We start from the raw sequence: 25,917 nt of genomic DNA, 5'->3' as shown, positions 1-25,917 counted from the left end.
ACAAATATTTTGGTGACCTTGACCTTATATTGACCTTGACTGTTATTTATCAAAGCATTAACTTCATATTGAGACACAGCATCTTTAAGGTCAGGGCCTTCGTGTATATCAAACTCAAATTGACCTTGACTCATGTATGACATTGACCTTGAAGGTCAATTATTTTATTTTCGCAGATTATCGCCATATTATGCTGTACCTTTTTTATTAGTCAATAGATTATTTTCATACTTGAACAAAACAACTTTTTGGACAATACCTTTTCAAAGGTTGAACTGACCTTGCTTTTGAGCTTTAAAACACCTCGACCATCAAGGTTAAAGTATTAAATTTTGGACTCTGAAAGTTGTCACAATTTGTTATTTATGTACGGTTAGATTATTTATGTACGGATTTGATTCATACTAGACAAAACAACACTTGTGACCAAACAGACTTGGGAATAATTTAGTTTTGACATTGACCTATAAAGACCTTAATCGTCAAATGATTGAATTTTGATTATAGTTTCTTAACTTTGTCATTTATTTATGGAAATGATTTATTCTTGGACAAAACAACAAGTGTGACTAAACAGACCTATTTAAATTAAAGAAGGAAACACATTTTTTTCTTTAATTTTCTTTGTAAAGATTTGTTTAGTTTGTCTTCTGAAAAAGTAAAAATGTCGAGCTTTGATTACGCCCGGCGGCGGCTCTTGTTATTTTAGTTTTGCCTGTTGTTTTCTCATTAAGGGCACACAGGTTTCTTTATTTGGGGACCATACGCCAAGACTAATTTTTAACATTTCTACATAATTAAATGTTGAATTATGCCTTTGCTGCTGTAAGTGTACAAGGACGGTACTTTACATCACCACTACCGTCCGCGAACAAGTACAATTAACTGCGAACATTTTATTGGGAAATTATTTTCTTAAGTTTTGACTTGAGATAATAAAATACTGCTCCGTTCTGTTCTGTAATTGTGAAATTAGACCTTCTTACCTGTTATCTAGTGCCTACGCTTTTTACACACTGCCCCACCTACATGGCGATAAAGGTATAAGTTTACACGATATATTACATTTAAACTTATCAAAACACGGAAATATTCCATGTTTTTCCTTTTAAGGAAATAAATATGATTGCATAGTTGTTTAAAGGGAATCGTCTTATTTTTTTTTGGTCATGATGGGACTTGAAATATTTTTTTCCAGCTTTGTATACCAGTTGATGTTAGTCTGCCAAAAACACTTGCGTGCAAAATTTCAAATAATTATCTCATTCGAGTTGATCATTGTTATGTTGCAAAATGACTCGAAATTGAAAAACTGGCCAGAAATCGCACAAAAAGCGGTATTTGTATAATAACTTTTGCATACATGTATTTTCCATTTATATTGTCACAATTGATCAATATCGCAATGTGTATTAAGTGACATATAATTTTACACTGCAAGCTTTCATACTTTTAGACACCACAATTAGTGGGTATGTAATCTAATTTTTTTGCTCCAAAAGATTTTTTATGAGGGGGGGGGGGTTACGGTGCACCAACACAAGAATCACATATGGCACCAAAACAGGAAAGATGAGTTTGGCTTACTTCGGGTGTTACACTTAAAGCAACACCACTGGCCAAAATCAGAGGAAAGAGATGCTTAGAATCTAGTTATTCAAACTCATTTAAATCACGTACAATCTATAAATTGTCAATAAATGTTGAATTTTGTCCCTCTACGACACCGTAGCGTCACATCTTATGAAATAATTTCCTATAATAGACGGTGCATATTTCTGTCACTAAGATGCTGATATGGAGACAGAATCACCGACACCCGTATATTAAATGATCTAAATTAGTTTTCATGTTACCTTTACTTACAACACCATTATGAGGAAAAAGGTAAAGTAAAAATTGGCCCACAAAAATTTTAATCTCGCGTTTAAAGGAGGAACATGAAATAACAAGTACTTGAAAAGAGTGTTTATTTATAGGGGGTTGTTTTGTTAGATAATAAAAGAATGGACTTATGCAGGACAGATCAGACTGAAATTCACAAGTATAGTCTGATTTTATTGACCTGTCAATTATAAATACATTATAGCACTCATTTAAATATTCGATCCTACTTCGGTTTTGTCCGTTTATTTTACGAGAATTAATATGGAGTATATAGCTAACGTTTGTAAAACTCCAACTAGCTTAATGTAGGTTCTCGTACCATCCGCAATAGCAGTCGGTTAAGTGATACCAAATGTATGAAAGGTCCGAGGTTTGATCTCTTCTATTGACATTATTATACTTAATTTTAGACCATTTTTTTATTTCTTTATTTTGAAGTATATTATAATGAAAATGGTCAAGCGCTTTCAAAATTATCTACACAGGTACGAAACAACTGGGAAACACTGAATTGTCACGTTTGTATCGTGTTTTACGGCACTGAAATGACATCTATTGATCTTAATCCGAATGAATTTTGAATATTAATTCTTGAACAATGTTATATACAAAAGTATTGTATTAACAAAAAAGTGCAAAAACCTATTAAAACAGAAAGAACAACATTAACTTCAAAAATTTTGAAAATAGTTATGAATTAGAAAAAATGCCTGGACATACGCTGATTCGATCTTACAACACGTAGGACATTTAGAAATTATATACCCGTAGTTTACCCTATTGCGCTATAACGGTCAGTGTGACTAATGCATTGAAACCAGATGAATTCAATCATATCGTACTGCTTAAATCTCACGGAATTTACCGAACATTTATCGAATATTGATATATTCTGTGCATTGACCGTATAATCAGTATGGAATTGACAGGTTAATAAAATCAAACAATACATTTAGTTAAGTACCTTGTCTTCTTTTTCATACATTTCATAACGTATACAAGTTTTAATTGATATTGAACTTCTTACAGGAAATCTCATGTCCGTGGACTATTTTATTTTTTTCTCTATTCTTTGTGAACTATTCATCGTTAATGATAACATTTTTCCATTGAATATTAGAGATAAGACATTTGAATTTTTCCTTTTATCTTTATTTTCGTATATAATACTGTGATAAATGTCATGACATTTTGCTTTATTCACTTCCGGTTAACCTTTCTTCATGAGCATATTGTAAAAAATGGCCGTTTTCATTGAAAAGTCTCCAGTTACAAGTTAAAAATGCTATGAAACTATGAAAAATTCTTCAATACTAATAAAACTTGGGAGAATTGTTGATTTAATTATAGCCTCTGTAACAGCATGCTCCATCTTAAATTTCCTGTTACCATGGCAACTGGGGGACATCTCAAAATTGCCAAAACTCACTATTTTGCATTGTCCTTTTCCGATTAAAACTGATTTCAAAGTGCTGCAACTTCTCAATGGATTGAGATAGAGTAAAAGGCTTTCAGCGATGGTTACAAATTACCATACGATCGAGCTGATGCCATTTTTAGCCTGTCACATGTCCAAAATTTTCTCGGCGATGAGGTGGGCTGCCGCCCCTTTCAAACCCCCGAAACAGAAGGGGCACATTCCCCTTCTGGCAACCCCTTGATGTACCTTTTTCGGTGGGGACGGCGCCGAAAAAGTGATCACTGTTTTATCAACATTTCTCAAACGAAAAACAGTGTTTGGGGCCTAAACAAGACATTTTTTCACTGTTTGAGGCCTTAAAACACGTCTATATCAGGTAAAGGGTTAACTATCGTCTGCAGTTTGAGATGGTATTTGAAACATCTTGTGTTATTCTAAAATTTTAGAGTTAAGGATTAAAAACTAATTGGCCGGTGCTAGGTACATTCGTTTTGTTGTACTACGGTCATGATATAATTAAGATAGTGCCAAACTTTTTGCAAGACAAACGGGGAATGTACAATTATGGTGAAGACGAATGTCAATTTGATCTTAAGAGAACAAGAATAACGTTAAACAAATAACTTATACTATAGTAACTCGAAACAATTTCTAGTTACTCTATATACACTGAAATGATACCTTATTTGGTACTGCTGCGGAAGAATAAAATTATATTATACGAGTCCCTGGAGAGCATTATATAATTTTATCATACGAGTCCAATAAATTCAGCATTGAATCTGCACAAATATAATATTCTATTCATCACATAACCAACGTATGAAAAGTTTAAAGGGAAAATAATCATTTAACGCTATCATTTAACGCGTCTTCACGCTACTGTACAGTATGTTTGTATAACGCAAATTGCGTCACGTCAAAATATAAACACGGGTGTGCAATACCCTTTTTATTTAATTTACGAAGTGACAAAGGCGGTACGGGTATGTGATAAATGGGAATATACTTGCACTTAACATGAAAAAAACTTATCAGTAATTGTGACCAATGTTAGAGTTGCATTAATCACTTCCTTGTAATCAAAATGCAACTTCGTAAAGAGACTCTACTACATTTGATTTTTGTTTACATGTTTTATCTTATCTGTTTTGCTCGCAATAGTTGCTGAACAAGGAAGAGAACGGGTAAGTTTGAATTTTTGTCATATTTGTTGTGTTACTTGTTTTGGAATTGATGTTTTTTTTCATCATTTGTTGGCCATTATCTCCTAACTCTAAAAAAAATATGAAATCTGCGATAACTGCATTTGCAAGAATTTAATTAACGGCGATCATTTTTGAATGATATATAGTCATGAAAAAAACTTATCAAATCTGTTACCAAAGATGCTTCAAGTGCAATTCATATTATCTTAAATGGAAAGAAAGGAGATCAATTATCAAATATTCAAACTGGATAAAATCGTTGAATAAATCATATAATACTTATATCATAAATTATACACTTATCAAATTAATATAATTTCTTATTGTCTAAATGAAATGTCAGTAAAGAAAACAAAGCAGTCATCATATATAATTCTTTATCTATGCTGTACATATAAATGTTTTTAAAACAAAAGATCAAAATAATCAAACGGTCAAAAGCCGGTTCGACGTCCCCTGTAAAGTATTGAATGAAATATAATCTATTTATGGTTATCATTGAAAATAGCTTATGCAATATTTTTGCCCACATTCGAAGAAACAGCATTGTCACACATTTACAATTTGAATGAAATGAAGTGAATGATAACAAACTTTAGGAGGATTTTGTGACATTTTAGGTACGAGCTTTTCAAAATATTTATTTGGTGATGAATTCTTCAATTATAATTATTGAACAGATAAACAATTCATAACAATAATTGATGTGTTTGTACCCATTCATAAATGGCATGATGTAATTATTAATTCTGTATGATACGTTTAGTGAAACTAACTTTACGCTAGGTAGAATTTTAAACAGTCTGCTCTTGAATATTATTTCAATTTTATAGAGATATAAACAATAATTGTTTAAAGTCGATTTGAGATCCTTTAATTGAATTTCATGCGAATATTGAATTTTTGTTACAATGATGATTATTACAATGATAATTGAGATTTATGTATTCAATTTCAGTATCATTGTTACTCCCCTTTCAAAAACATTATAAAGTTACTTCCCCTATTTTCATTGCGTCATTAGAAAATCAATGTATTACATTTAATTATCATTGTTACTCCCCTTTTAATCAAAAACATTATAAAGTTACTGACCCTATTTTCATTGCGCATTTAGAAAACAAAAAAGGCAGACAACATAATATTGTGCTTTTCCCTTAAAATCAATTGTTTTAAAGTGATTTTGTTGATTAAATATTTATTGAAATGCAACACGGCATATGACAGGAAGTGCAAAACTTATGACACTGATGAATCATCTCGGACATTGTCAGTCATACTCTGGAGTTGGAAACTGTGTAACTCTTGATCCGGACACCGTTATCCCTGATGCAATTTCTGCAAAAAGCAATTGTGCTGGAACTATTTCCATCTAAATAACAACCCATACTGCACACGAAATTGTCATTTAAGAAAGAGAACAGCCGTAACATGATAATGACGACACTAAAATAGAACAAACAGTCACTAATAAATCAAATATACAGGTAAATAAGACGCGTGCTGATAAATATAATTCTGAAGAATTGGCTGAGTGCTTAATTTCTGGGAAATAAGAACCGTTTATCAAAACTAAAAAGTTTCGACAAAAGAAATGATTAGGGATTTGCTGTTTCATCTGACTTTCTCTGGTTCATGCGACTGCTAGAACATGACAAGCAGATCGTTCCAAGTTTGGCTGGCTGGATCTCTCTAACGTCAGAGTTGCAAGATCAAACATCCTCTACAGAAGAGCACATACGTCCTTTAATGCCCCAAGTACAAAAAATGCCACTATCCAAACAATTCTAGAAACAAGAGCTGTAAACCAACAGTACACATTTGTGACCTTTGATTTGGCTGCTGCTAAAAAGCATATTCTATAGTATGGAATAATCCGACTAGGTACAATGCTACTATCATACTTTTGGGGGCTTTTCGTTTGTAAGGTTCATACCTAGGGGTGATTGGCAAACGTATTCGTGGAAGTGGTGTCTCAGAAATCCTGATAAGAGTTGATCGCATGTGCTAATGTGTTAACAGTTGAAGCTCGCAAAAGTCAACATTTTGACGAGTTTGTAGCAGCAGTTATCAAATTCACAACCCTAGTGCATTGGAAGATATCAACCAAGCGTTAAATGAGAATCAAAGACGTGAACACCTTGAAGATGTGTTAGCTCATGATTTGTCACTGAACTTTAAAAGAGGTATCAAAAGTTCAAGGAAGACGTCAAAAAAGGTCACCTAGAGAAGACGGCACAGTTCTGAATGGATTTATTAATAAGATTTGCCTGGTTCTTCGTTTTGTGAAAGCCGCGAAGAAAAAAGATCTTGACCTATACATATCAACTTTACAAAATATGCTACAATTATTCTTTGCATATGATCATCAAAACTATGCAAAATATCTATCTGTATATGTTCTTATGTTGATAAACTGATTCAACACACCTAGGATCAAGAAAACGTCTTCAAAATAACGGATTCAGTGTAAGCAGATCCAATGTGCCTGGCTCCGTAATGCTGTTAATATAACGTTTGAGCAAACAATAAACAGACATGCAATGTCTCATGGAAACATTATAGGATTCAGCAGACACTTTGCTGCAAAGTACAGATGGAGTTAAACACGACATTTTATTTCGATTCTAACAAGATTAAATAAGGAAGATTACTGATGTTATTTTTTCAAGCGTTAATAACTTCCGGTGCAAATTTTTGTTTAACGATGTTCGATATCACACCCTACTGTTGCTAAGATATATACATTATTAAAAAAAGAGAAGTAATAAAAAAAGTTACTTAATCAGGTTTTTCAACAATAAAAAAATTACGTCTTAGAATGGATTGTATTGTGTTGACATCAGTGCCCAATTTATCATTCTTGATATGTTTGAAATGACGTCAGCGTTTATGAAAGAAATGTATACTTAGGATGACATCATTACGCTGCTTAAGGATTGGGGCCGTTTTGTTAAAATATGTATTAACTGATATGGATCAAATCTGTGGCGTAAAGCGGATGTTATATATTATTTCAGTATTTTATGAAAAGAAAACATAATATAATAACTGAAAATATAAATAAAAATGCTTTTCAATTGTTGCTTTAAAAGGCTTTGTAAGCTATATAATCGATGGAGAAAACATAACAGCCGCACATACAAGTAGTCCCTAACCAGTATTTATTGGCAGTTTAACACCGGTTATTTTCTTCTTTGTCTATAGTGGAGTGTTAGAATTTGACGCGAAGTCATTTGTGTTATACTAACATAGCGTAAAGACGCGCTAAATGTTAGCGTAACAATACATGAAATGTAATTTAAAAGCTTTTTTTTCTTTGCTTGTTTGCGTATTATTTGCACAATTCATAATTATGCTGATGGTTTCTTCAGATATAAGCCTTTCTTAGTCAATATCTGTGTTTCATTAATAGTTCTGTCGGTAAGATATCCGAAAAATATTAAGTTATGGAGACCCGAACCATATAAGTATCTGTCCAATACCGAGAAGTAACTTGGTTAGATAAATTCGCACCGAAATAATTCGATGCCCCGAAAACATAATCAAGCCAAAACGAGTACTCTGTTAGTAATACGTTTAAGCGAAAATCAAACATTCACCATCTTATTTTCTACTTCAAAACAATGAACACTGTTAAGATATTTTTATATTTTGTCACGTTTGAATGATAAGTAAGCCACTTTATATGATTTAAATATGTTTAAATGTTCAAATTTGTTAAACTTGTGTAACAAATCACGTGTTTAAAGATAAATACATTGATAAAATTTATGATCAATGTTCGAGGGCAATGAATTGCGTTCTTGTTATCATTATTTAACTTGGTAAATACTCTATCCAATAGTTTTAAGATCTGTATATCTTATCTTTTTACGAATAGGGTCATTTATTTCATGCACCTGTTGTTTTAAGAAACAGATTTCGTTTAACCAGGAAGGAAGAAAGGGGTAAGTTTGAATTATGCGTTTCGTCTATAATGTTATATCTCTTTTCTCGACCATTAAGTGCTTGATCAATAGAAAAAGTTGCTGTTCTTTCCTCTTTCTTTGTTTATTAATTATGTGACGGCAATTTGTTGACAATGAATTTATTTGTCATATTGAAATGAATATAAATTCAGTAAATTTTTAATAAATATTAAATTAAATATAATGTCCATTTTGCGCAAGAAATCTATTATTTTTCAAAAGCTTTATTTTCTTGTGAACTGTAAACGCTTCCAAAAAGAAACTTCTTTGACAATTATCTGAATCATCATTTTCCTTCTTCTACTTTTTTGCAATTAGTATTGATTACCTGAACCATTTATTTTTGCTTTTGTTTCGATTTGGCATTTAGAAACAAACTACTGTTTTTACTTTTTGCAAAATTCATGACAAATAATTTCACATTCAACGCTACACCCTTCCTTCGGGTGATAGGCAACCCACATGATCAAGATGTTTGCCTTTTGCAAAGAAGGAAAAATAATTTGTCATTAATATGGTTAACACTAAATTACATGCAACAAAACTGTATATATCCATAGAAAATATATAAAGCTAAACGTTTACCATTACTATTTCATGACCGCAAAAATTCTATTTATTTATCTTTATTTATTTATAACATTCAGGGCTTAAAACGTTTACGGGTATTTTTTTTTATCTTACACGCTACCCGCACGTTGGTATTATATTTGCAAGTCATGGCATATAAAACATATATGTTAAGTAAATAATAAAATGTTGATCATTCGATTTTAAAACCTGATAACTGAGGGTATGCTTAACTGACTTTAATGATAAGCAGTTTCTAAACAAGTCAGATTGATTTACAAGAAAAAGTGAAATTGAATTGTTGATTTGATTTATACCTAAATAAAGATAAATGATTATTTTCTAAGTATTCATATTATTAAATTCTGAAAATGAAATTGGTTAGCTATCTCTATTAGTAATCGTTGCTGCAATTTCCCAAACGTTCACATACAAACTTAAAATATTCTTTAAATGATATGCATATCCATTTGTGCATCATTATTAAATAGTATGCCAAAATTTCCGCACACAGACATACAGGTTGTTTTAATTGTGAATGAAAATGATTAAACAAAAATGTAAAGAAGCAAATGCGAACACAATAAATTTATTATAATTGTCACCGTAAACTATGTAACAGTAACACGAATGAAGAAAAACTTCTACAAATAATTGCTATTGGAGTGCACCATTTAAAAAGAAAACAATCTTTATCATTGAATTTATCATTCAATCCTCAATTCCTTAATTATGAAATGTCTTTGAAAACAACAGGTAAAATTTCTACTGTCAAATTTGGATATGGGAATAGTATTTGAGCAATAAATTTCTTGCATCTTTGCATATACAAATGTTTTGTACATATTCGTTTCAGGAAATTTCTTTAACAACAATAATCATTTTGATGCTTTTGTTGTTAAAATAGAGATCTTTGACTATGATATGGCTGTGCTTCTTACGTTAGAGCTGATTCTCGTAACATGCATTTTGATAACAGAAAAAATAGTAGTACACACACAACAAGGTAATCTATTAACTTTATACTATTTTAAGATTGGCCCGTAAGAACTTACTGCATCTAGTTGGGCATAAAAGTATGCTTTCTTTTATTTTTCAATTTAATTCATTTTCCAATAACAAGATAATATAATTGCTGTTTTCTATTATCATAAGAAGCAAAAAGAAACGATCATTTTACTAAGTGAAGAACGCCGAACATATCATTTCCGTTTTTTCAAATCTTTTTACCTATAGGCCCTGCTGATCGGTTTTTCCCAATTTTCCCTGCAAAGAAAAAAAAAGTATAGGGTTCTGCTTTCAAGCTCCTATAAAAGACAAATTTAATAAAAAATATTCATGATAAAGGTACCCCCGTAAAATAAAATAAGGGTTAATAGTGGCGCGTGCTAATGCTTGTAAAACTATAAAATGATTTTAAATGATAGATATTTTAAAAGTTATTTTATGAAAAATGTGCAGATATATTAACGTTAACGAGTTGTATTTATTTTAAACCTTTAAATGTAGCAAAAGGGTGTCCCCTTTTAACTCTAAGCAAAGGATGTCAAGGCGGGTTTGTAACTGGAAAAAAGAGTGACTTGGGGAATTTCAATGAGATAGGAAGTGTTATTTATACATTGGCAGATCATACTCATTACATATTTTTGCGGTGTCAGGAAGATGGCACCTATAACGACACAGGGTCATGTCTTAGTGTAGACAGAGCAGGTAAAAACAATTCAGTGTTCCTAAATGTGTTCCTGCTTTATGTCAACCACCTCAAGTCATTCCGCCAAATGGCAAGTATGTCTTTTCTGATGGTTCTGATTTTTTATCAAAGATAATTCAAATTGGAGACAAGCTCTTTTTTAAGTGTAAAAAAGGATATTCTTCAAAAGAAAATGATTACATTACATGTACAGAGGGAAGCAAATGGCACCATAATAAAAGTAGTGGATGCCAAATTGTGAATTGTACAAATCCAGGAGAAGTAGAAAACGGTTTTTACATGTTGGGAAATAACTATGATAATCATCCCTATACAGGATTTAATGTGTCCTATCGAACGACGATCTATGTTTCTTGTCTGGAAGGGTTTGCCATAAGTGAAAATAGCAAGTTTGAATGTAATGAAAATGGGTCTTGGTCAGGTTCAAAACCGACTTGTATTAACATCACATGTGATATTCCTCCAGAATTTGAAAATGGCAAATATCACTTAAAAAGCAACGAAATTCCAAGACATGGAATAGTTGGATATAAAGAACAAATATTGATTCGTTGCAATGAGGGTTATACACTGCGAACGAATCCACAAAGAACATGTATAGCATCAAATAAATGGACCGGGGCAACCCCTATATGTGAGGAAATATTTTGTTCTAAACCTTTACCTGCATCAGATGGGACTTATATGGATGATACAGGTAAATTACTAACGCTGAATAAGATAAAGTACAACAACACCATTACTTTTCATTGTCATAATGGATTATAATTTTAACGTCTGGGAACATTCAAAAAGGCGCTGTCATGATACTGGAATATGGAGTGGAACAAAACCAAAAATGTTCGCCTATAAGGTGTACTAAAACCAAAGAGACAGCAAATGTGGATACTATTCTTCAAACGTTACGACACTGAAGGTCCCTGTTGTAGAATTCTCGTATAACACTACACTACTTTTTGTCTGCAATAATTCCAAATATTCTTGCCTTAACAAGACACAAGAGATTAGATGTTCTAAAAATGGAGAATGGCTCGATAAAAAACATTTATGTGGTGACTATTGCAATTTTGTCAAAACATTTAATTGATAAAAAATAGATATCAGTTTTTGTAATCTTAGTAAATTTCGAAAACTTAACATATTTCATCTCTAATAATTTAGTGTGCATACTTATGATTAAAAGTTTTCTAATGATTTATATTGAATAAACATATTATCTTTTAAGATATTTTCAAAATTTATTTAAACATATCTTTTTAATTCTAAAAATAGTGCAATTTCTCTAATGTAAATTTACACGTAATCAAACAATATCGTTTTAGGTGTACTTAAAGACATCACACAAGAGCAGTCAGGGAAACACGACACCAAAAATACGAATTCAGATGCATTAATAGGTGCTGTTTGTGGTGCAATTATTGTCCTTATAATAGGAGCTGGAGTTTTTGTCACATTCATCGTTTTGAAAAGGTAAAATTAAGGGTTTACTAGCAATGTGTTTTGTTTGTTAATGTCCTACTTATCACTTTTTAAACACTTTACATATAGCTTACACACATTAATGACTCGTTGTTCTTTTTTTAAATACAAATGTAACCTGTGAATCAATTTCTGTTCATCACTGGTATGTTGTATCCCCCGTTTAATGCTGTATCTGGTTTTGTATTTGCCCGACTGTGTCTTCTTTTGTTTGCCTAGCTGTAGCAATGTTATTCGTAAGAGAGGTCACTGTTAGTTGAAAGCTTGTATGAATGTGTTCTCTTATATTTCACGTGCATGGTCCTTAGATCCGGACAAAACATATTCTTGCTTATGTTCAACTTCGTAAGAGTAACCGACATGACTTACTTTACAGTATAGTTGTTTAATATCTTGATTCAAATTCTTGTATGGCGATCCTGGTAAGAATTTATCTATTTCATTAACATATTTGTAGTACCATATTCCTTTCAATTGATGAATTTGATAAAAATGTGTAATTCATTGATTTGTTAATTATTTGAAGTTGACTTGTATTTTGTTTGTAGGCTCGTTTTGTATGTCTCACGATAACAAAGAATGAACAACTAGAAGTCTTTATTTATCCCCGGGTACATAAATTCTTATTAATGATGTGTTTGCAAACGCATTTAAAATATTGTTGCAAGTAATAGATAATTTGCATTATTTCTACAGGCGAAATGTTCTTTGGCGAAAAAAATCTGACGATGAAAGGCAGTCATTTAGAAGTTCTCTCACACATGCAACTGACCTGGAAATATTCATTGATTGCCAGGAAACGAATATTGTTACAGGTTTGCTTTTCTATTCGTAATGAGGGTTCTTTAAATACTAGATGAAATTACAACTAAAATAAAATACATGTCTAAGGCGTTATCAATTTAAATAGAAGTTGTTTTTTGAAGGAAGTAATAACATGTTCGCTTCATGGTGCATCCTCTTTCATTTCTTCCAGTATTATTATAACTTTCTGACTCTTCAGGATAATTGATTTTAATATTCAATGTGTTAATTAGTAATTACCACTTAATCCTGTTTTAGTATCGCTCATGTACCGACCTAATTGCTCTCGGACGATCACCACATCTTCAGGTTTAAAAATCAAACGTTCATCAATAAAAGATATATATATCATCTCATTAATTTAGCATGAACTATTAAGTAAGTAGTAACTTTAGACACTAAAACATTTTTTTTTTCTGTACAGTATGTGACTCTAAAACGACTCTTCAATGTCATCTATGATTATATATATGGGACCCTAGAAAATAATGGAACTTTTTCATGTCATTTTTGATGATATGGGACACTAGAAAATAATGAGACGCTTCAATGTCATCTATGATGATATATACTTGTATTTGGGACACTAGAAAATGATGGGACTCTTCAATGATGTCTATGTTAAAACGGAAAAATAAAGGGATTGCTCATTGTCGTTTGTGATGATGTGTCCTATTTTATTCTTTATACATGTATGTTTACATGTTAAGCAGTCGACAACCTTTTTTGATGCTTAGCGATTTTTCAGTGATATTTTTGTAATTAAATTTATAACACTTAACCAGGCCCTACCAAATGGTTTGATAAAAGCATTTGTATGAACAGAACGTACACGGATTGGAATGGCAGATGCATCAAGGAACACAAATAGAGTATATATCAATACAACAGTTGGAGATTCCAGCAACCAAACCTACTTTGACTTTAGGAACTCCGAATCTTTGCCTAAAACAGCAATAAAAATAGATGATCTTCAAGATGTTGTGTTTAATGGAAATAATGGGAATAACATATTTGAAACTCAGTTTAAGGTAAAATTTATAAATTTTTGAGGTATGTTTATTACTTTGATGATTTCACTCAATTTGATATTTGTTTCAAAATTGTTACACAAATTGTAAAGATGATTTCTAATCGTATTCGTAATAACTGGTAAAATTATTATTTCTTTTTTTTTCTGCAGGATAAATGTATAATAAGTTGTTCAAAACTTATGGAAGTCACGGATCAGTAGTAAATGTTTTTCAAAGCAATTGAAATAATGTCATGCGCCTTGAACAAAATGATATATATTTTCAGAACCAAATGTAACAAGTGATTTAATTTCCAATTAATCAATGACTATAAAACAATAATCTTTGGAAAGCAATCTTACAGGTAAATAATTACATGTACTCATTAGTTCAATCAGTCAATTTTGTCTTTGAAATATGAAAATTTGGTTTCTCCATTAAACAATTTACTTTATAATTATAATTAAGGCTCTACCACAAGGTATGGTTGAAAACTTTTCTGAAGCTGTCAAGTTAGAAAACAAAGGGAAGAATAGATATACGAGACTTTATGCTTGTAAGTAAACAGTAGTTTTCAAAATAATATTTTGATATTAAAGTTATAAATCAATTACTCTAAAAATATCACCCAATAATAACATAATGTATCAGCATTTGCAAAAACATAATATTGAAAGGACAAGCAAGAATTAAGAATTAAACACAACAGTAAATGACTAAGTCATAATATGGTCAGAAAAAGATGAGCAGATGAAAAAATTGATTCTTCAAAGTTAAGTGAAATAATTTATTATTTGAATTATTATGCTATTTAGGATAAGTATCTGTTCAACCTCTTATCCTGTATATCATGTATCAAATATCAAAATTGTATAAAAAATATTCCCATTTGTTTTAATAAAGATGATGACACACGAGTTGTTCTTAACACAGAGGAGGATTCAATCTCGGATTATATTAACGCATGCTATGTACATGTACGTGCCCCTCTTCTTGATCTCTTCATTTAGAACAATTATCATATTAGAATGATGTGTAAGGATAACCGTCTACCAGTGGCATCACATATCGTTGATAGCTTAAGTGTTAATATAATCAAGTAATCAAGTTTTAGCACAGAAAAAAGCCGTTTAAACAATTTTTATCCACTGTACACTTTTCCAGTATTATAATAAAACCAGATTCTTTATACATTACCAAATATCATACACTTTTCTTGCATTCTTTAAAAGACTATGTGTTCTATATTTTCCTCTTAGAAGAATTATCATGTTTATAAAGGCCATGACTTGACAACTTAAATAGAAGGAGTTATAGCATTATAAGCCCTAATTGTGGACAATATTTGTTACCATATAGAAATATCTTCTTACAGGGTTTCAATAAATCAAGAAAATATATAGCGACACAAGGTAAAACAAAGCTTAAACATATTACATTTTTTTTTAATTCTAAACACTTTTTTCATAAGTCATTTTTCATTTTAAATGAATACATAGCTGCTTTTTAAAGTTCACGTCATTTAAAATATTTTTTCAAGTATCACATTCGAAAGATAAATTTCAGGACCAACAAAGAACACCGTGGCAGACTTCTGGTGGATGGTTTGGCAGGAGGACACCAGCAAAATTGTAATGCTGACAAACTTAATAGAAGAAGGAAGGGTATATAGATTGACCGTTCTTATATGATGTTCAAAACCGTCCCAATTTATTTTTTCATGATTGTGCTTAATTGGTACAGTTAACTTCTCTAAAAAGTGCTTCGGGTAATTTGTTCAGTTACTGTCGTAGTTCTTTTTGTTCTTCTTTTTGAACAGATAAGCTAAATACATTTTTGTCGTTTCAAAGGGGATTGACATTTTTGACTGCCAGCAATGAACTTTGCCCACCTTTGTTGATCCTTTTTAAACACTTTCATTTACAGAATAAGTGCATAAAGTACTGGCCTGATGACATGGAGGAATATTTTGGAAAGTTGAAGATTTGCCTTAAAAAGGTGGAAACAAATTCCCAGTTTGATATAAGGACTCTATCTGTTAAAAAGGTATGGTCAAGTTGATATGCTCATTATGATAATCATTATAATAATCCTTGTAAAACACATTTAATAGTACTGAACGTTTGGAACGTCGATTCGATTATTATGATTCAGATTCATGAAAATAAAACCAAAATGATTATGTTGATCAAAGCAAATTCTTTTTCTCTTTTTGTTCTTTTTCTTTCGGAAATTTCTTTGATGTGCATTCATATTTTGTTTTTCCATTTGTAAAGGATAACTCAGCTGAAAAGACCGTTACTCAGTTTCATTTTACAGTGTGGCCTGACAAAGGTATTCCAAGATATGCATCTGCTCTAGTTCACTTTTTGAAAAAGGTGAACAATGCACCTACTCACGGTAGTAGTCCGATCATTGTACATTGCAGGTAAATTAGATATACATTAGATAAGAATGGCAATTTCCAAAAGTAAATCTTATATTAATACAGAAATTATTAAGTTCAATTTCAGGAAATATATACTATACGATTATCATTGTATTGATTATCTTTCTATTCAATAGATACATATATTTTGTTTTAAAAATAACAAACCCCTAACATATCTGTAGACAGAAATACTTTTTTAAGCTTTCTTATGAATGTTGCCTATTCAAGGCTATGTTAACAAGCTGTTGAATTATAAAAGTCTCCCGTTTTATAATAAAATGCAAAATTCTACCCAAGCCGGCCACAGGAAGAATGGGTGTATCAATGTCTATCATCTAAGAATTTGATAATTGTTGCTTTGCTGTGTATTCCATTTTATCTATATCATGTCATTGCTTTACCAAGTGCTGGTGTTGGAAGAACTGGAACCTATATCGCCCTAGACTATCTTACAGACCAGGGGAAAACACTTGGATACGTCGATGTTGCTGGGTGTGTTGATTCTCTAAGAAGGCAGAGAGTTAGTCTTGTGCAAACATTGGTAAATAATACAAATGATTAATTATACTTTAAGTTAGCAAAATTTGTCTTGTACTTCTTGAATTTATGATATCGGTAATTCGATAGGAGGGAATTAAAAATTATATATACAAAAGTGCGAAATTTTAGAAATGAAATCTAAGCGTGCCATAAATAAAAGCTACTTTCAAGTCATTGAAAATGATTTTGTGCAATGCTCTAGCTACATTCGTTTTCGATATCTCGTTTGCCACTGTGTCATAAATATTGAACCAAACAAGCATATTACTGTTCTCCTTTCACATTTTTTCATTATTGAAATTACATGTACATTGACCTCATCTCATGCAATTAATATAAAGAAAATAATATATAACTTCTAGATAATAGTGTCTAACTGAATTGAAAAAATAAATGAATAGGATTTGTAAATGTTTGATTTGAAATCACACGGATTTTCTTTTGCAATAAAATTTATTAAATCATTTACTATATACAAGTAATAATTTTGTACAGAGTGATCAATCTGCTTTATCTATACACCTGTTATTCATTTTAAATGTTTTATTTTGTTTACTTACGCGTTGTTTGAAACAATTTACAAACGGTCAAATATGAAATGTGCAATATTGAAGTATACGTATATAGCTTTAAAAAAGTTAACTTTCTTAAATAATCAATCATCAATGTAACCCTCATCTAAAATGCATGGTATCTTTAAAATAGAAACATGGATAAATAACAACATGACAAATTGTTACTACATTTGTTTTGAATAAAAATTTGCAAATCTGTACAGTTTTTACTATTTGTAACCTTTTAAACGTTTTTTTCTCATTTGTTTTATATTGAATAGGACCAGTATATATTTGTTCACCGCGCATTGGTTGAATCACTAATGATGTCATCATCAACAATCCCTGCACAGAAATTCCAAGAAAGATATTGTGAACTTCAAAAAGTAGATCCCAACAAAAATAAAACGAGAATTTGCATAGATTTTGAGGTATGTGCCCTTTAGGTAATTTCTACACAGTGCTTTATAAATGTTTTTCATGTTGTTTTTTTTATATTAAATATGTTGTACGTATAAGAATGTCTGTTTTATATTGTCTCTAGAGATATGAAATGGTCATTCACTTCAATTAAGAAATTGTACGTAAGCCGATATATAAATGAAATATAAAATAGGAGGATTTATTCTCTAAAAGTATCTATCAAATCAATGTAATAATTCACATTTTTTCTTAAAGAATCTTCAAAGAGTCTCGCCACCATCTGAAGACAGTCTGTACGTATCAGCAAAGCTTGTTGTAAATAGACAAAAGAACAGAGACCCTAATGTTCTGCCAGGTAATTGAGTATAAATTCATGTATTTCCAAATCATTGTGTATTCTAAATCTATCTACACTTATATAAAGTTCTTAAAGGAATGTACGAATTTGATTAAAACAATCTTTATCTGTATTCTTAGCATTAATTTTATGTCGGATTTGACAAATTGCCCGACAGGTTATCCGAATTTGAAACATTGATTGAAGTAAATGTCACGATACCGGTTATCTACTGAAATCAATAACTTGTCAAGTGTATTTACTCACAGTTTTAGATGAACCAATTTTGCGAATTTATCACCCTTTTCTGTGAATAATATTCTACAAGGAAGAAAATCACCAGTCCTGTCGGGCTTGACCCAAATTGATTGAACGGCAAATGAATTACATGTCGCATGTTGTAACACAGATTTATATCTTTAATGATTTTTCGGCTTGGTTACTCTGTTTAACTCTTCCTTTATGCTCGTATATAAGAGTTTTTTCCCTTTATCACCGGCATAACTTTGACTATCATCAAACTGTATGTATAATATTACAATTGCATTTCATACAAACCGCGATAATCTGTTTAATGGTACTATTTGTTAAAAAGATCCTTTTGATATAGAATGCTTGAATAATAAGAACATTTTGAATATAATTGTATCATTTTAATTTGCAGTTGAGGATTTCATGCCGTTCGTAACAAGTGATGATGGGAGACCTATCTATATTAATTGCCGTGTTTTGCGGTAATAAAAAAAAAAGTCGTTCGGAGGGGGGCGGGGGGGTCGTGGGGGGTAAGGTAATGTGGGGGGGGGGTCATGGAGTAAAGGTACAAAACAAAATAAAAAATAAAATAAAAAAAAAATAACGATAGCGGCATGCGGGTAAATAAACAACAAATATCAACTAGGTTTCGTTTTTACACTGAGATTTATAGAAGTGAATAAAACTATATCTCGGTTGCCTGCAATTAACATTGTTTGTTTCAGTTTTTGAAAAGGCATAATTCCAAAGAAATATGTGAGTAAATTTGCTTTTGAGTTAATGCTGCGTGCATAATATTATTACAACTAATTGCAGCATGATATTTTGTTCAAAGTTTTATTCTGTTAACACATATATTTTCATGTGTGTTAGACAACAGAAACAGTCTTTGTTACAACATTGGAGATTGTGGACTCAGCATAATTTTATCGTTACGGTTTATAAATTTAAACAAATCTCATTAGATTTAATTTCATGACCTTAAAGCAAATTAGCTGCAGTCATTAAATTACTTATTTGGCGAAATAAAGAGGTAGGCGTTTACACAAGTGAGCATATGTACGTTGAGTTTTTCCGCATAACATTGTGAACTTTTCACGTTAAACACATCACTATAATAAGAATAAATTGGAGTGGTTATACATTAAGTACAACAATTCAAACGATGTGTAAGAAAAGGACAGCGTTACTTGTGATTGTTTGGCTACAGTTATCTCACTTGCTGATAAATGCTTGTATTATAGTATTGAAAATGTGTCCTAATTAGCACGTATATCCAGTAATTCACGTTGCTTAAACAGGAGTGCAGTTACTAGTATTAGTAAACCGCACGCCGGTTACTGCACTGTCTGATGAGGATGAAAACATGTCATGTTTGTTGAATACCTATACTTTCTTCAAACTTTCTTCTTGGGCTTGCTTATTGTGACGACAGAGAAAGGGGTGATAATGAAAAGTCATGTGCGTATGCTCGTACATTGTTAAAGTTCTCATATTTTTACGACAGGCAAATTGTTTTAATGTTGCTATGATACAAAAGAGAAAGAAAATAAAAACACTCGGCAATCTGTTGATAGTCCGGGACCACGCCCCGTCGTCAAATAAGATACCCTCGTGTTTCGATGCTCTTTCTTCATGTAGGATAGACTATATCAATTAAGAAAACAATTGATTAAAGCGTATTTAGAATGAGAACGCAATACCATACTTTCCATAAATGGCAATGAGTGTTTCCTTTTTTTCTTGCAAATCGTCTCAAATATTAGAGGCCCCTAAGGCGTACCCGCATTTTGTGTATAAGTTCATTGTGAAATAAGTTGGTAACACTAGTTCCTGAAAGTTTTGATGAATTTTGCGTATTCTGATATGATTTCTTATATGTGATTTGTAAACTTTTAGATTTAGACGTCGACATTAACCCTATAGATGCTTTGGTTCCCAACGGACATTGTTAAACAAAACAAAAAAAGTTCAAGAGCATGAATTAAGTCACCTTTGTAAGACAAGATAAACACAATTTATTTTTAAGAAAAATCAAATTTGTTATTACTCTTTAAAATAGTTTTAAAAATTTATTGTTTGAGAAAAATAGAAATTAATATGAAAGTTGTTCATTTTTCTCAAATTGGCCAGGTTAAGGATTTTAGAACATTATTTACAAATAAAATCGACCGTAGTTTCAAATAATAATGTTTTTTGTTTCTAAAGAGTTACAACGAGAAGAATGCATTTACCATAACACAATCGCCTTTGAAAAGTACAAGAGAAGAATTTTGGATGCTTGCCTGGGAACAAGATGTTCACACAATTGTCATGTTGAACAGCACCGATGAGATAGAGGTAATCCATGAACTTATAAATTTAACATTTAAAAGATTTCATGCCATTGTTACGTTAAAGGGCATCGCTTAATTGAAATTATGGAATGAAGATTTTAATGATCAAAATGCACGAAAACAAATTGAAAATTACTTGTTTCAAGAACTATTCAATTGTTTTAAATTTTTTAAACGTTATTCACGTCTCCTGTTCGTTGCTGTGTTTACACGCTAATCAACTTGGTAAATGCTAGATATAAGTTCAGAAGACATTTGTAACATACTTATATGTCAACTAGCGATTTTCATTATTTTGTCGGTGTCAAAATATCTAGAATAACCGAAATTCTACTAGTACAAAATTAATTTTCATCTTTTTACACTGAGTACAATTGAAAAAATACACAGGTATCTGATTTTGTTTAGAATGACGAGAAATATTGGCCTGAGGGGAAACCAACTGTTTTCGGAAACATTCATGTTTCAAAAGTATCAACTGATACGACCAGTGATCATGTCGTTTTGACGCTGTCCCTGAAGAAAAATGACACGGTAAACTTTTAAAATCTTCTTTGATCGTTTTACTATATTATATATTAAATAAAATGAGAAGGGTTTTTGCAAATAATGTCATAACTTTCACTCGTTGTATAATCTGATTTTGGTATATCTGTTTTGAGTGTTTGGATGGATTTCTGCGCACCATCCAGTTTAGGTCAAAGGGCGCCGAAACAGGAAAAATGGTTTTGAATAACCTCAGGTGTTACAAACTTTAAGATACACCTTGGCGTTAAACGGTAGTTGTAATTCTGATGCCTCATCCCGTAATGACAACCTCTCAACCACAAGAAGATGGTGTTCCTGTGGATTCTTCAATTTTTTATATATGTTTTATCCATATCCATGTGTTTTTCGCAAAATATGATTTCATTATGTAGGACTGTAACTGTAACAGTAGAAAATGTAATAAATGTTTTAATGATCTCCACTGAAAACCTATTTGGATTAAAACAAAAGTAATTTAAACCACTTTCCTATATTATCTTCTATTTGCAGACGCGACGTATCAAACAAATACAATGTGGAGGATGGCGAAAAGGCAATTTAATACCTGATTCGCCAGACACTATATTGTCCTTGCTAGAAACGGTGCGGGCATGGCAACAACAAACGGGAAATCATAAAATTCTTGTTCACTGCATGTAGGTTCTTAGTACCTTTTCGAACGATATTCTCTCATACTTTTGTACAATCTTCACCTATCCAATAAATATCAATCACGTCTTTTCCTTTATTATTGACGTATGTGTCGACCTAGGTCATATCAAAACTTACATAATAAATATTATGAAATAATGTGTGCATTTGTTTTTGAAAGCGCATGTGTGGTCGGTAACAGCTTGCTTTCCTTTTCACACTTACTTCAATTCCGAATACTGCTTTGTAAGGAAGTTATTTTAGCTAACTTTAATTATAGGCAGTGTGTCTAACCAGGTTCATAGTACCGCTAGAATGTTTTCATGAGGCATTAGCGATTTTGACTGACAAGGAGAAATACAAACAAAACACAATAATCTATTAAATAAAATATAAAACAGACTCTTGATCACTAAAAATACTTATTCAATATAAGCAGTTTCCAATGAACCAAAATGAAGCGGATTTTATTTGTTTTATGATTACTTTTTTTACTATTTATTGTGATTTAATATACATTCTAAGTGTCTATCCTCATTGTCAGCAGGAATGGAGCAGATAGAAGTGGTTTGTTTTGTGTCATATCATCAGTCATAGAACGTATGAAGATTGAACAAGATGTTGCTATAGCGTCTGTTGTAGAAGAAATGAGAAACGCTAGGGAACAAATCATTCCCAGTTTAGTAAGTATTAATGAAGTATTAATGAAGTATTAATAAGTAAAGTCTCCTATAGAGCAAGTTATTTGAATTCCCTCTCGAATAGATTCACACGTAATTAAAAAGTTAAGACAATTCCTCATATCCGTACCTTATGATATATAGTTTCAAACATTTTAAATATTAAATTGAAATAGGTATCACTGTGATGCCTTAATGCGAATCAAAGGTTACGAATATAAGCAGTGTATTATTTTGATGTTTTCTTACATATACACGCACTTGCTTAAGTATTTAACACTGCTTTAATGATAAAAAAATCATGCCAGTATGTTTTCCATATCAATTTGCCATCTATTTCAGTTTACCGCCAAGTTCATTTAAAGGTTTGATGGACTTTTTGCGCTAAGTTAAAGGCTGTTAAAATGATATTACCACGAATCCAGGCAGTCAACGTCAACTACGTCGTTATAATAAAATGTACTTTAAACAAATGTTTTAAAGGAGAATCAAATTTCCCTTCTCTAATAGTAGTCCCCTTGTTAAGTACAGTTCATCGCTATAAAGATAAAAATTGTTTGGTAACATTCCTTGATCATCAGGTAAACGATATTCTATAATCCACAATTTTTAAAGTCCTTTGGAGATTACCCCTGATACATATGAACTTTATATTTTCTAAGTTTTAGAAACCCCCTTTTTAGTATATTGTTTATTATTAAGAATCATTATATTGTTTGATTTAATGCTTTTCTTTGCAGAAACTTCCCTTTTTTTTGTTCCAGGAACAATATCAGTTTTGTCATGAAGTGGTTCTTAACTTCATACAACAGTACGACACATATTCAAATTTCCGAAGTTAATAGAATAACAAACACTCATGACCAACGAGAATTCAGCTATCCGGTGTTTCATTTATGCTGTAGTTTGTGCCATCAGATGTTATGATAGTTTGTTTTTGATGAATTTGATAAATAGAATTTTGCTTTGTACATATAAATATATATTCTAATCACGTTTGTGTTTATTATAAACAATATAGTAAAGAAATTACATATCAATACTTTGTCAGTTATCAATTATTAATAACCAGTATTTGTAAATGTACACATGTTTTTAAGTTGCGAAGGTGAGTTCTAGAAATTAGAAGATATCACAAAACTAGTAAACAACCTTACTATTGAAATACATCGCACCAACACTGAAGGTCATGTTGCGACTTTCCAGCTTTACTTGTGGAGAAACGGGAAAACGTGCATTGAAACAAAATTGTGATGAAAACAGTTTATTTGAATTAAACTGTCCGATCCTTATCTAAATAGTTATAAACAAAGAGAATGAAAACTTTAAATGACAAAATTGTGCTTTTCCTCATAAAGTGACCACCGACTGGCCACCCTTTCAATCAAAACAGTTACTGTAAACAGAATTTCTGCCTAAGTTAAGAATTTTGAAGAAGATGAAGTGCACCATATCTTAGTTATGAAGTCAGACTCTTTAAAACATACACATGCATTTGAAATCCTTTAACCTTTTTTAGAAATGCTGTTAAAATCAATGTTATGTTTAATTATCTTCCTTTTACAGACCGAGTGAACAATGAAACCGTCCGCAATGCACACATGTTGGTTTTGTGTTTGTTCTAATTGAAATGCAAAAAGTGTAAAATATTGACCACTTCTACCTTTTCTGATCTTTGTTCTAATTGAATCCAATATTGCCTTATCTTCTTTTTTGGGCAAGAATGTAAATTTTATTATAGGAATTGACCGCCTCCGTGGTCGAGGGGTTAGCGTCGATGACTTCTAATCCAGTTACCTCTCTGGCGTTGGTTCGATCCCCTGGAGATGCTTTGGTAGTTTAGCACGGAGTAAGGTAGTCTAGTACTGGTGTAACTCTCCAGGAACGATGGTTAGGAAACTACCCGCCTATATAACTGAAATACTGTTGAGAAAAGGCGTAAAATGAAACAAACAAACAAACAATCCCTAAAATGCAATCATATTTGCTCTAACGTGAGACCAGTTCACACACATGCACATAACGTTTTATACATCCATTTTTTAGTCATACGAAATCTAATGTTTGAAGTGGTATATGACTACTTTTAGAGTTAAGTATTGTAAACTGATTAGCAAGTGGTAGGTACATTAAAAAATGTGTTTTGTTGCACCGCGGTCTTTAGTCAAGACAATGCCAAACATTTTTTCATGACATTCGGGGAATGTACAATAATGGTGAAGACAACTGTCAATTTGATCTTTAAATACACGAATATCATTTAACAAATTATTTATGACTCAAAACAATTTCTAGCTACTCCATATACACTGAAATGACACCTTTTGTTGGTACCTCTGAGGAAGACGGAAAAACAAATTGGATGGACTGTTTGATGTTACTTAATAAGTTAACTTAAAAGATCATTTTTACCTGTGTTTAAAGATAAAAGTGTGATGAATTATCTTCACTTAGTCTTTCTAAGCTTCTTTGCACACGCTAAACAATGATGATTTCCTTCACGCTGTTACAAAATGTAAATCGGATTCATTAACTTAACAACTGAATTATTTTTCACTAAGATAAAAAAGATGCTCAAACAAATCGTTTTCCTTGTTGAACATCTAAAATGTCATAAATAATAGAACTTGACATTTCAAATTAAACAAATAATAAGCCGTCATGACTTAAGATAAAATAATACTGGTCTTTAACAGGGTAACTGTATTTGTAACTCGGACTTTTTGATACAGGAGGTTGATTTAGATCTTAATATATAGAAAGTTAAAGTAAGTTTTTTTTCTATTTTTCATTTGAAAAAAAAATATACTGAATCATAATAACACACTAATCATAATGATTTCAAATAATGATATTATCTATTGCATACCAACATTTTATGATTTTTTGTATCTTTGATCTTTGATCACAGGGTGTCCCATACTCTGGAAAAGTAATCTTTTTATCACTTACTTTTTTTTTAAGGTTACACTATTTTGTCCGGCGCTATCATTTATGACGTTATCAAGTAATGACACACTATCCATATTGAAATAATTGAATAATTCTGAAAACTGTTTCTTATTCTGTTACATATTTCATATGATGTGTGCATATATATATGTTCTTCCAGCTATCTTAAG

At 31.4% G+C, this 25,917-nt stretch overlaps 1 protein-coding gene and 1 long non-coding RNA gene across 2 annotated transcripts; both read left to right on the top strand.

Annotated features, from left to right (window-relative positions):
* The first annotated feature begins 13,891 nt into the window (after positions 1–13,891).
* On the top strand, positions 13,892–19,086 carry LOC132755506 (receptor-type tyrosine-protein phosphatase T-like). Its single transcript, XM_060746386.1, has 11 exons — positions 13,892–14,081; positions 14,532–14,619; positions 14,967–15,040; positions 15,439–15,475; positions 15,630–15,727; positions 15,990–16,109; positions 16,340–16,491; positions 16,900–17,035; positions 17,870–18,019; positions 18,267–18,366; positions 19,013–19,086. The coding sequence occupies exons 1-11, from the start codon at positions 13,893–13,895 to the stop codon at positions 19,084–19,086; spliced, it is 1,218 nt and encodes a 405-aa protein (XP_060602369.1). The 5' UTR covers position 13,892.
* Positions 19,087–21,979: 2,893 nt separating this feature from the next.
* LOC132755503 (uncharacterized) lies at positions 21,980–23,835 on the top strand. Its single transcript, XR_009629222.1, has 3 exons — positions 21,980–22,120; positions 22,663–22,798; positions 23,560–23,835. It is a non-coding gene; the product is annotated as an uncharacterized LOC132755503 (long non-coding RNA).
* The last annotated feature ends 2,082 nt before the right edge of the window (positions 23,836–25,917 follow it).

The sequence above is a fragment of the Ruditapes philippinarum genome, unplaced genomic scaffold, assembly GCF_026571515.1.
Source record: "Ruditapes philippinarum isolate M1 unplaced genomic scaffold, ASM2657151v2 ctg1169_1_1_1_1, whole genome shotgun sequence".
NCBI classification, from domain to species: Eukaryota; Metazoa; Mollusca; class Bivalvia; order Venerida; family Veneridae; genus Ruditapes; species Ruditapes philippinarum.
Note: the sequence above shows the minus strand (reverse complement) of the source record. Positions and strands in the feature narration are given on the sequence as shown.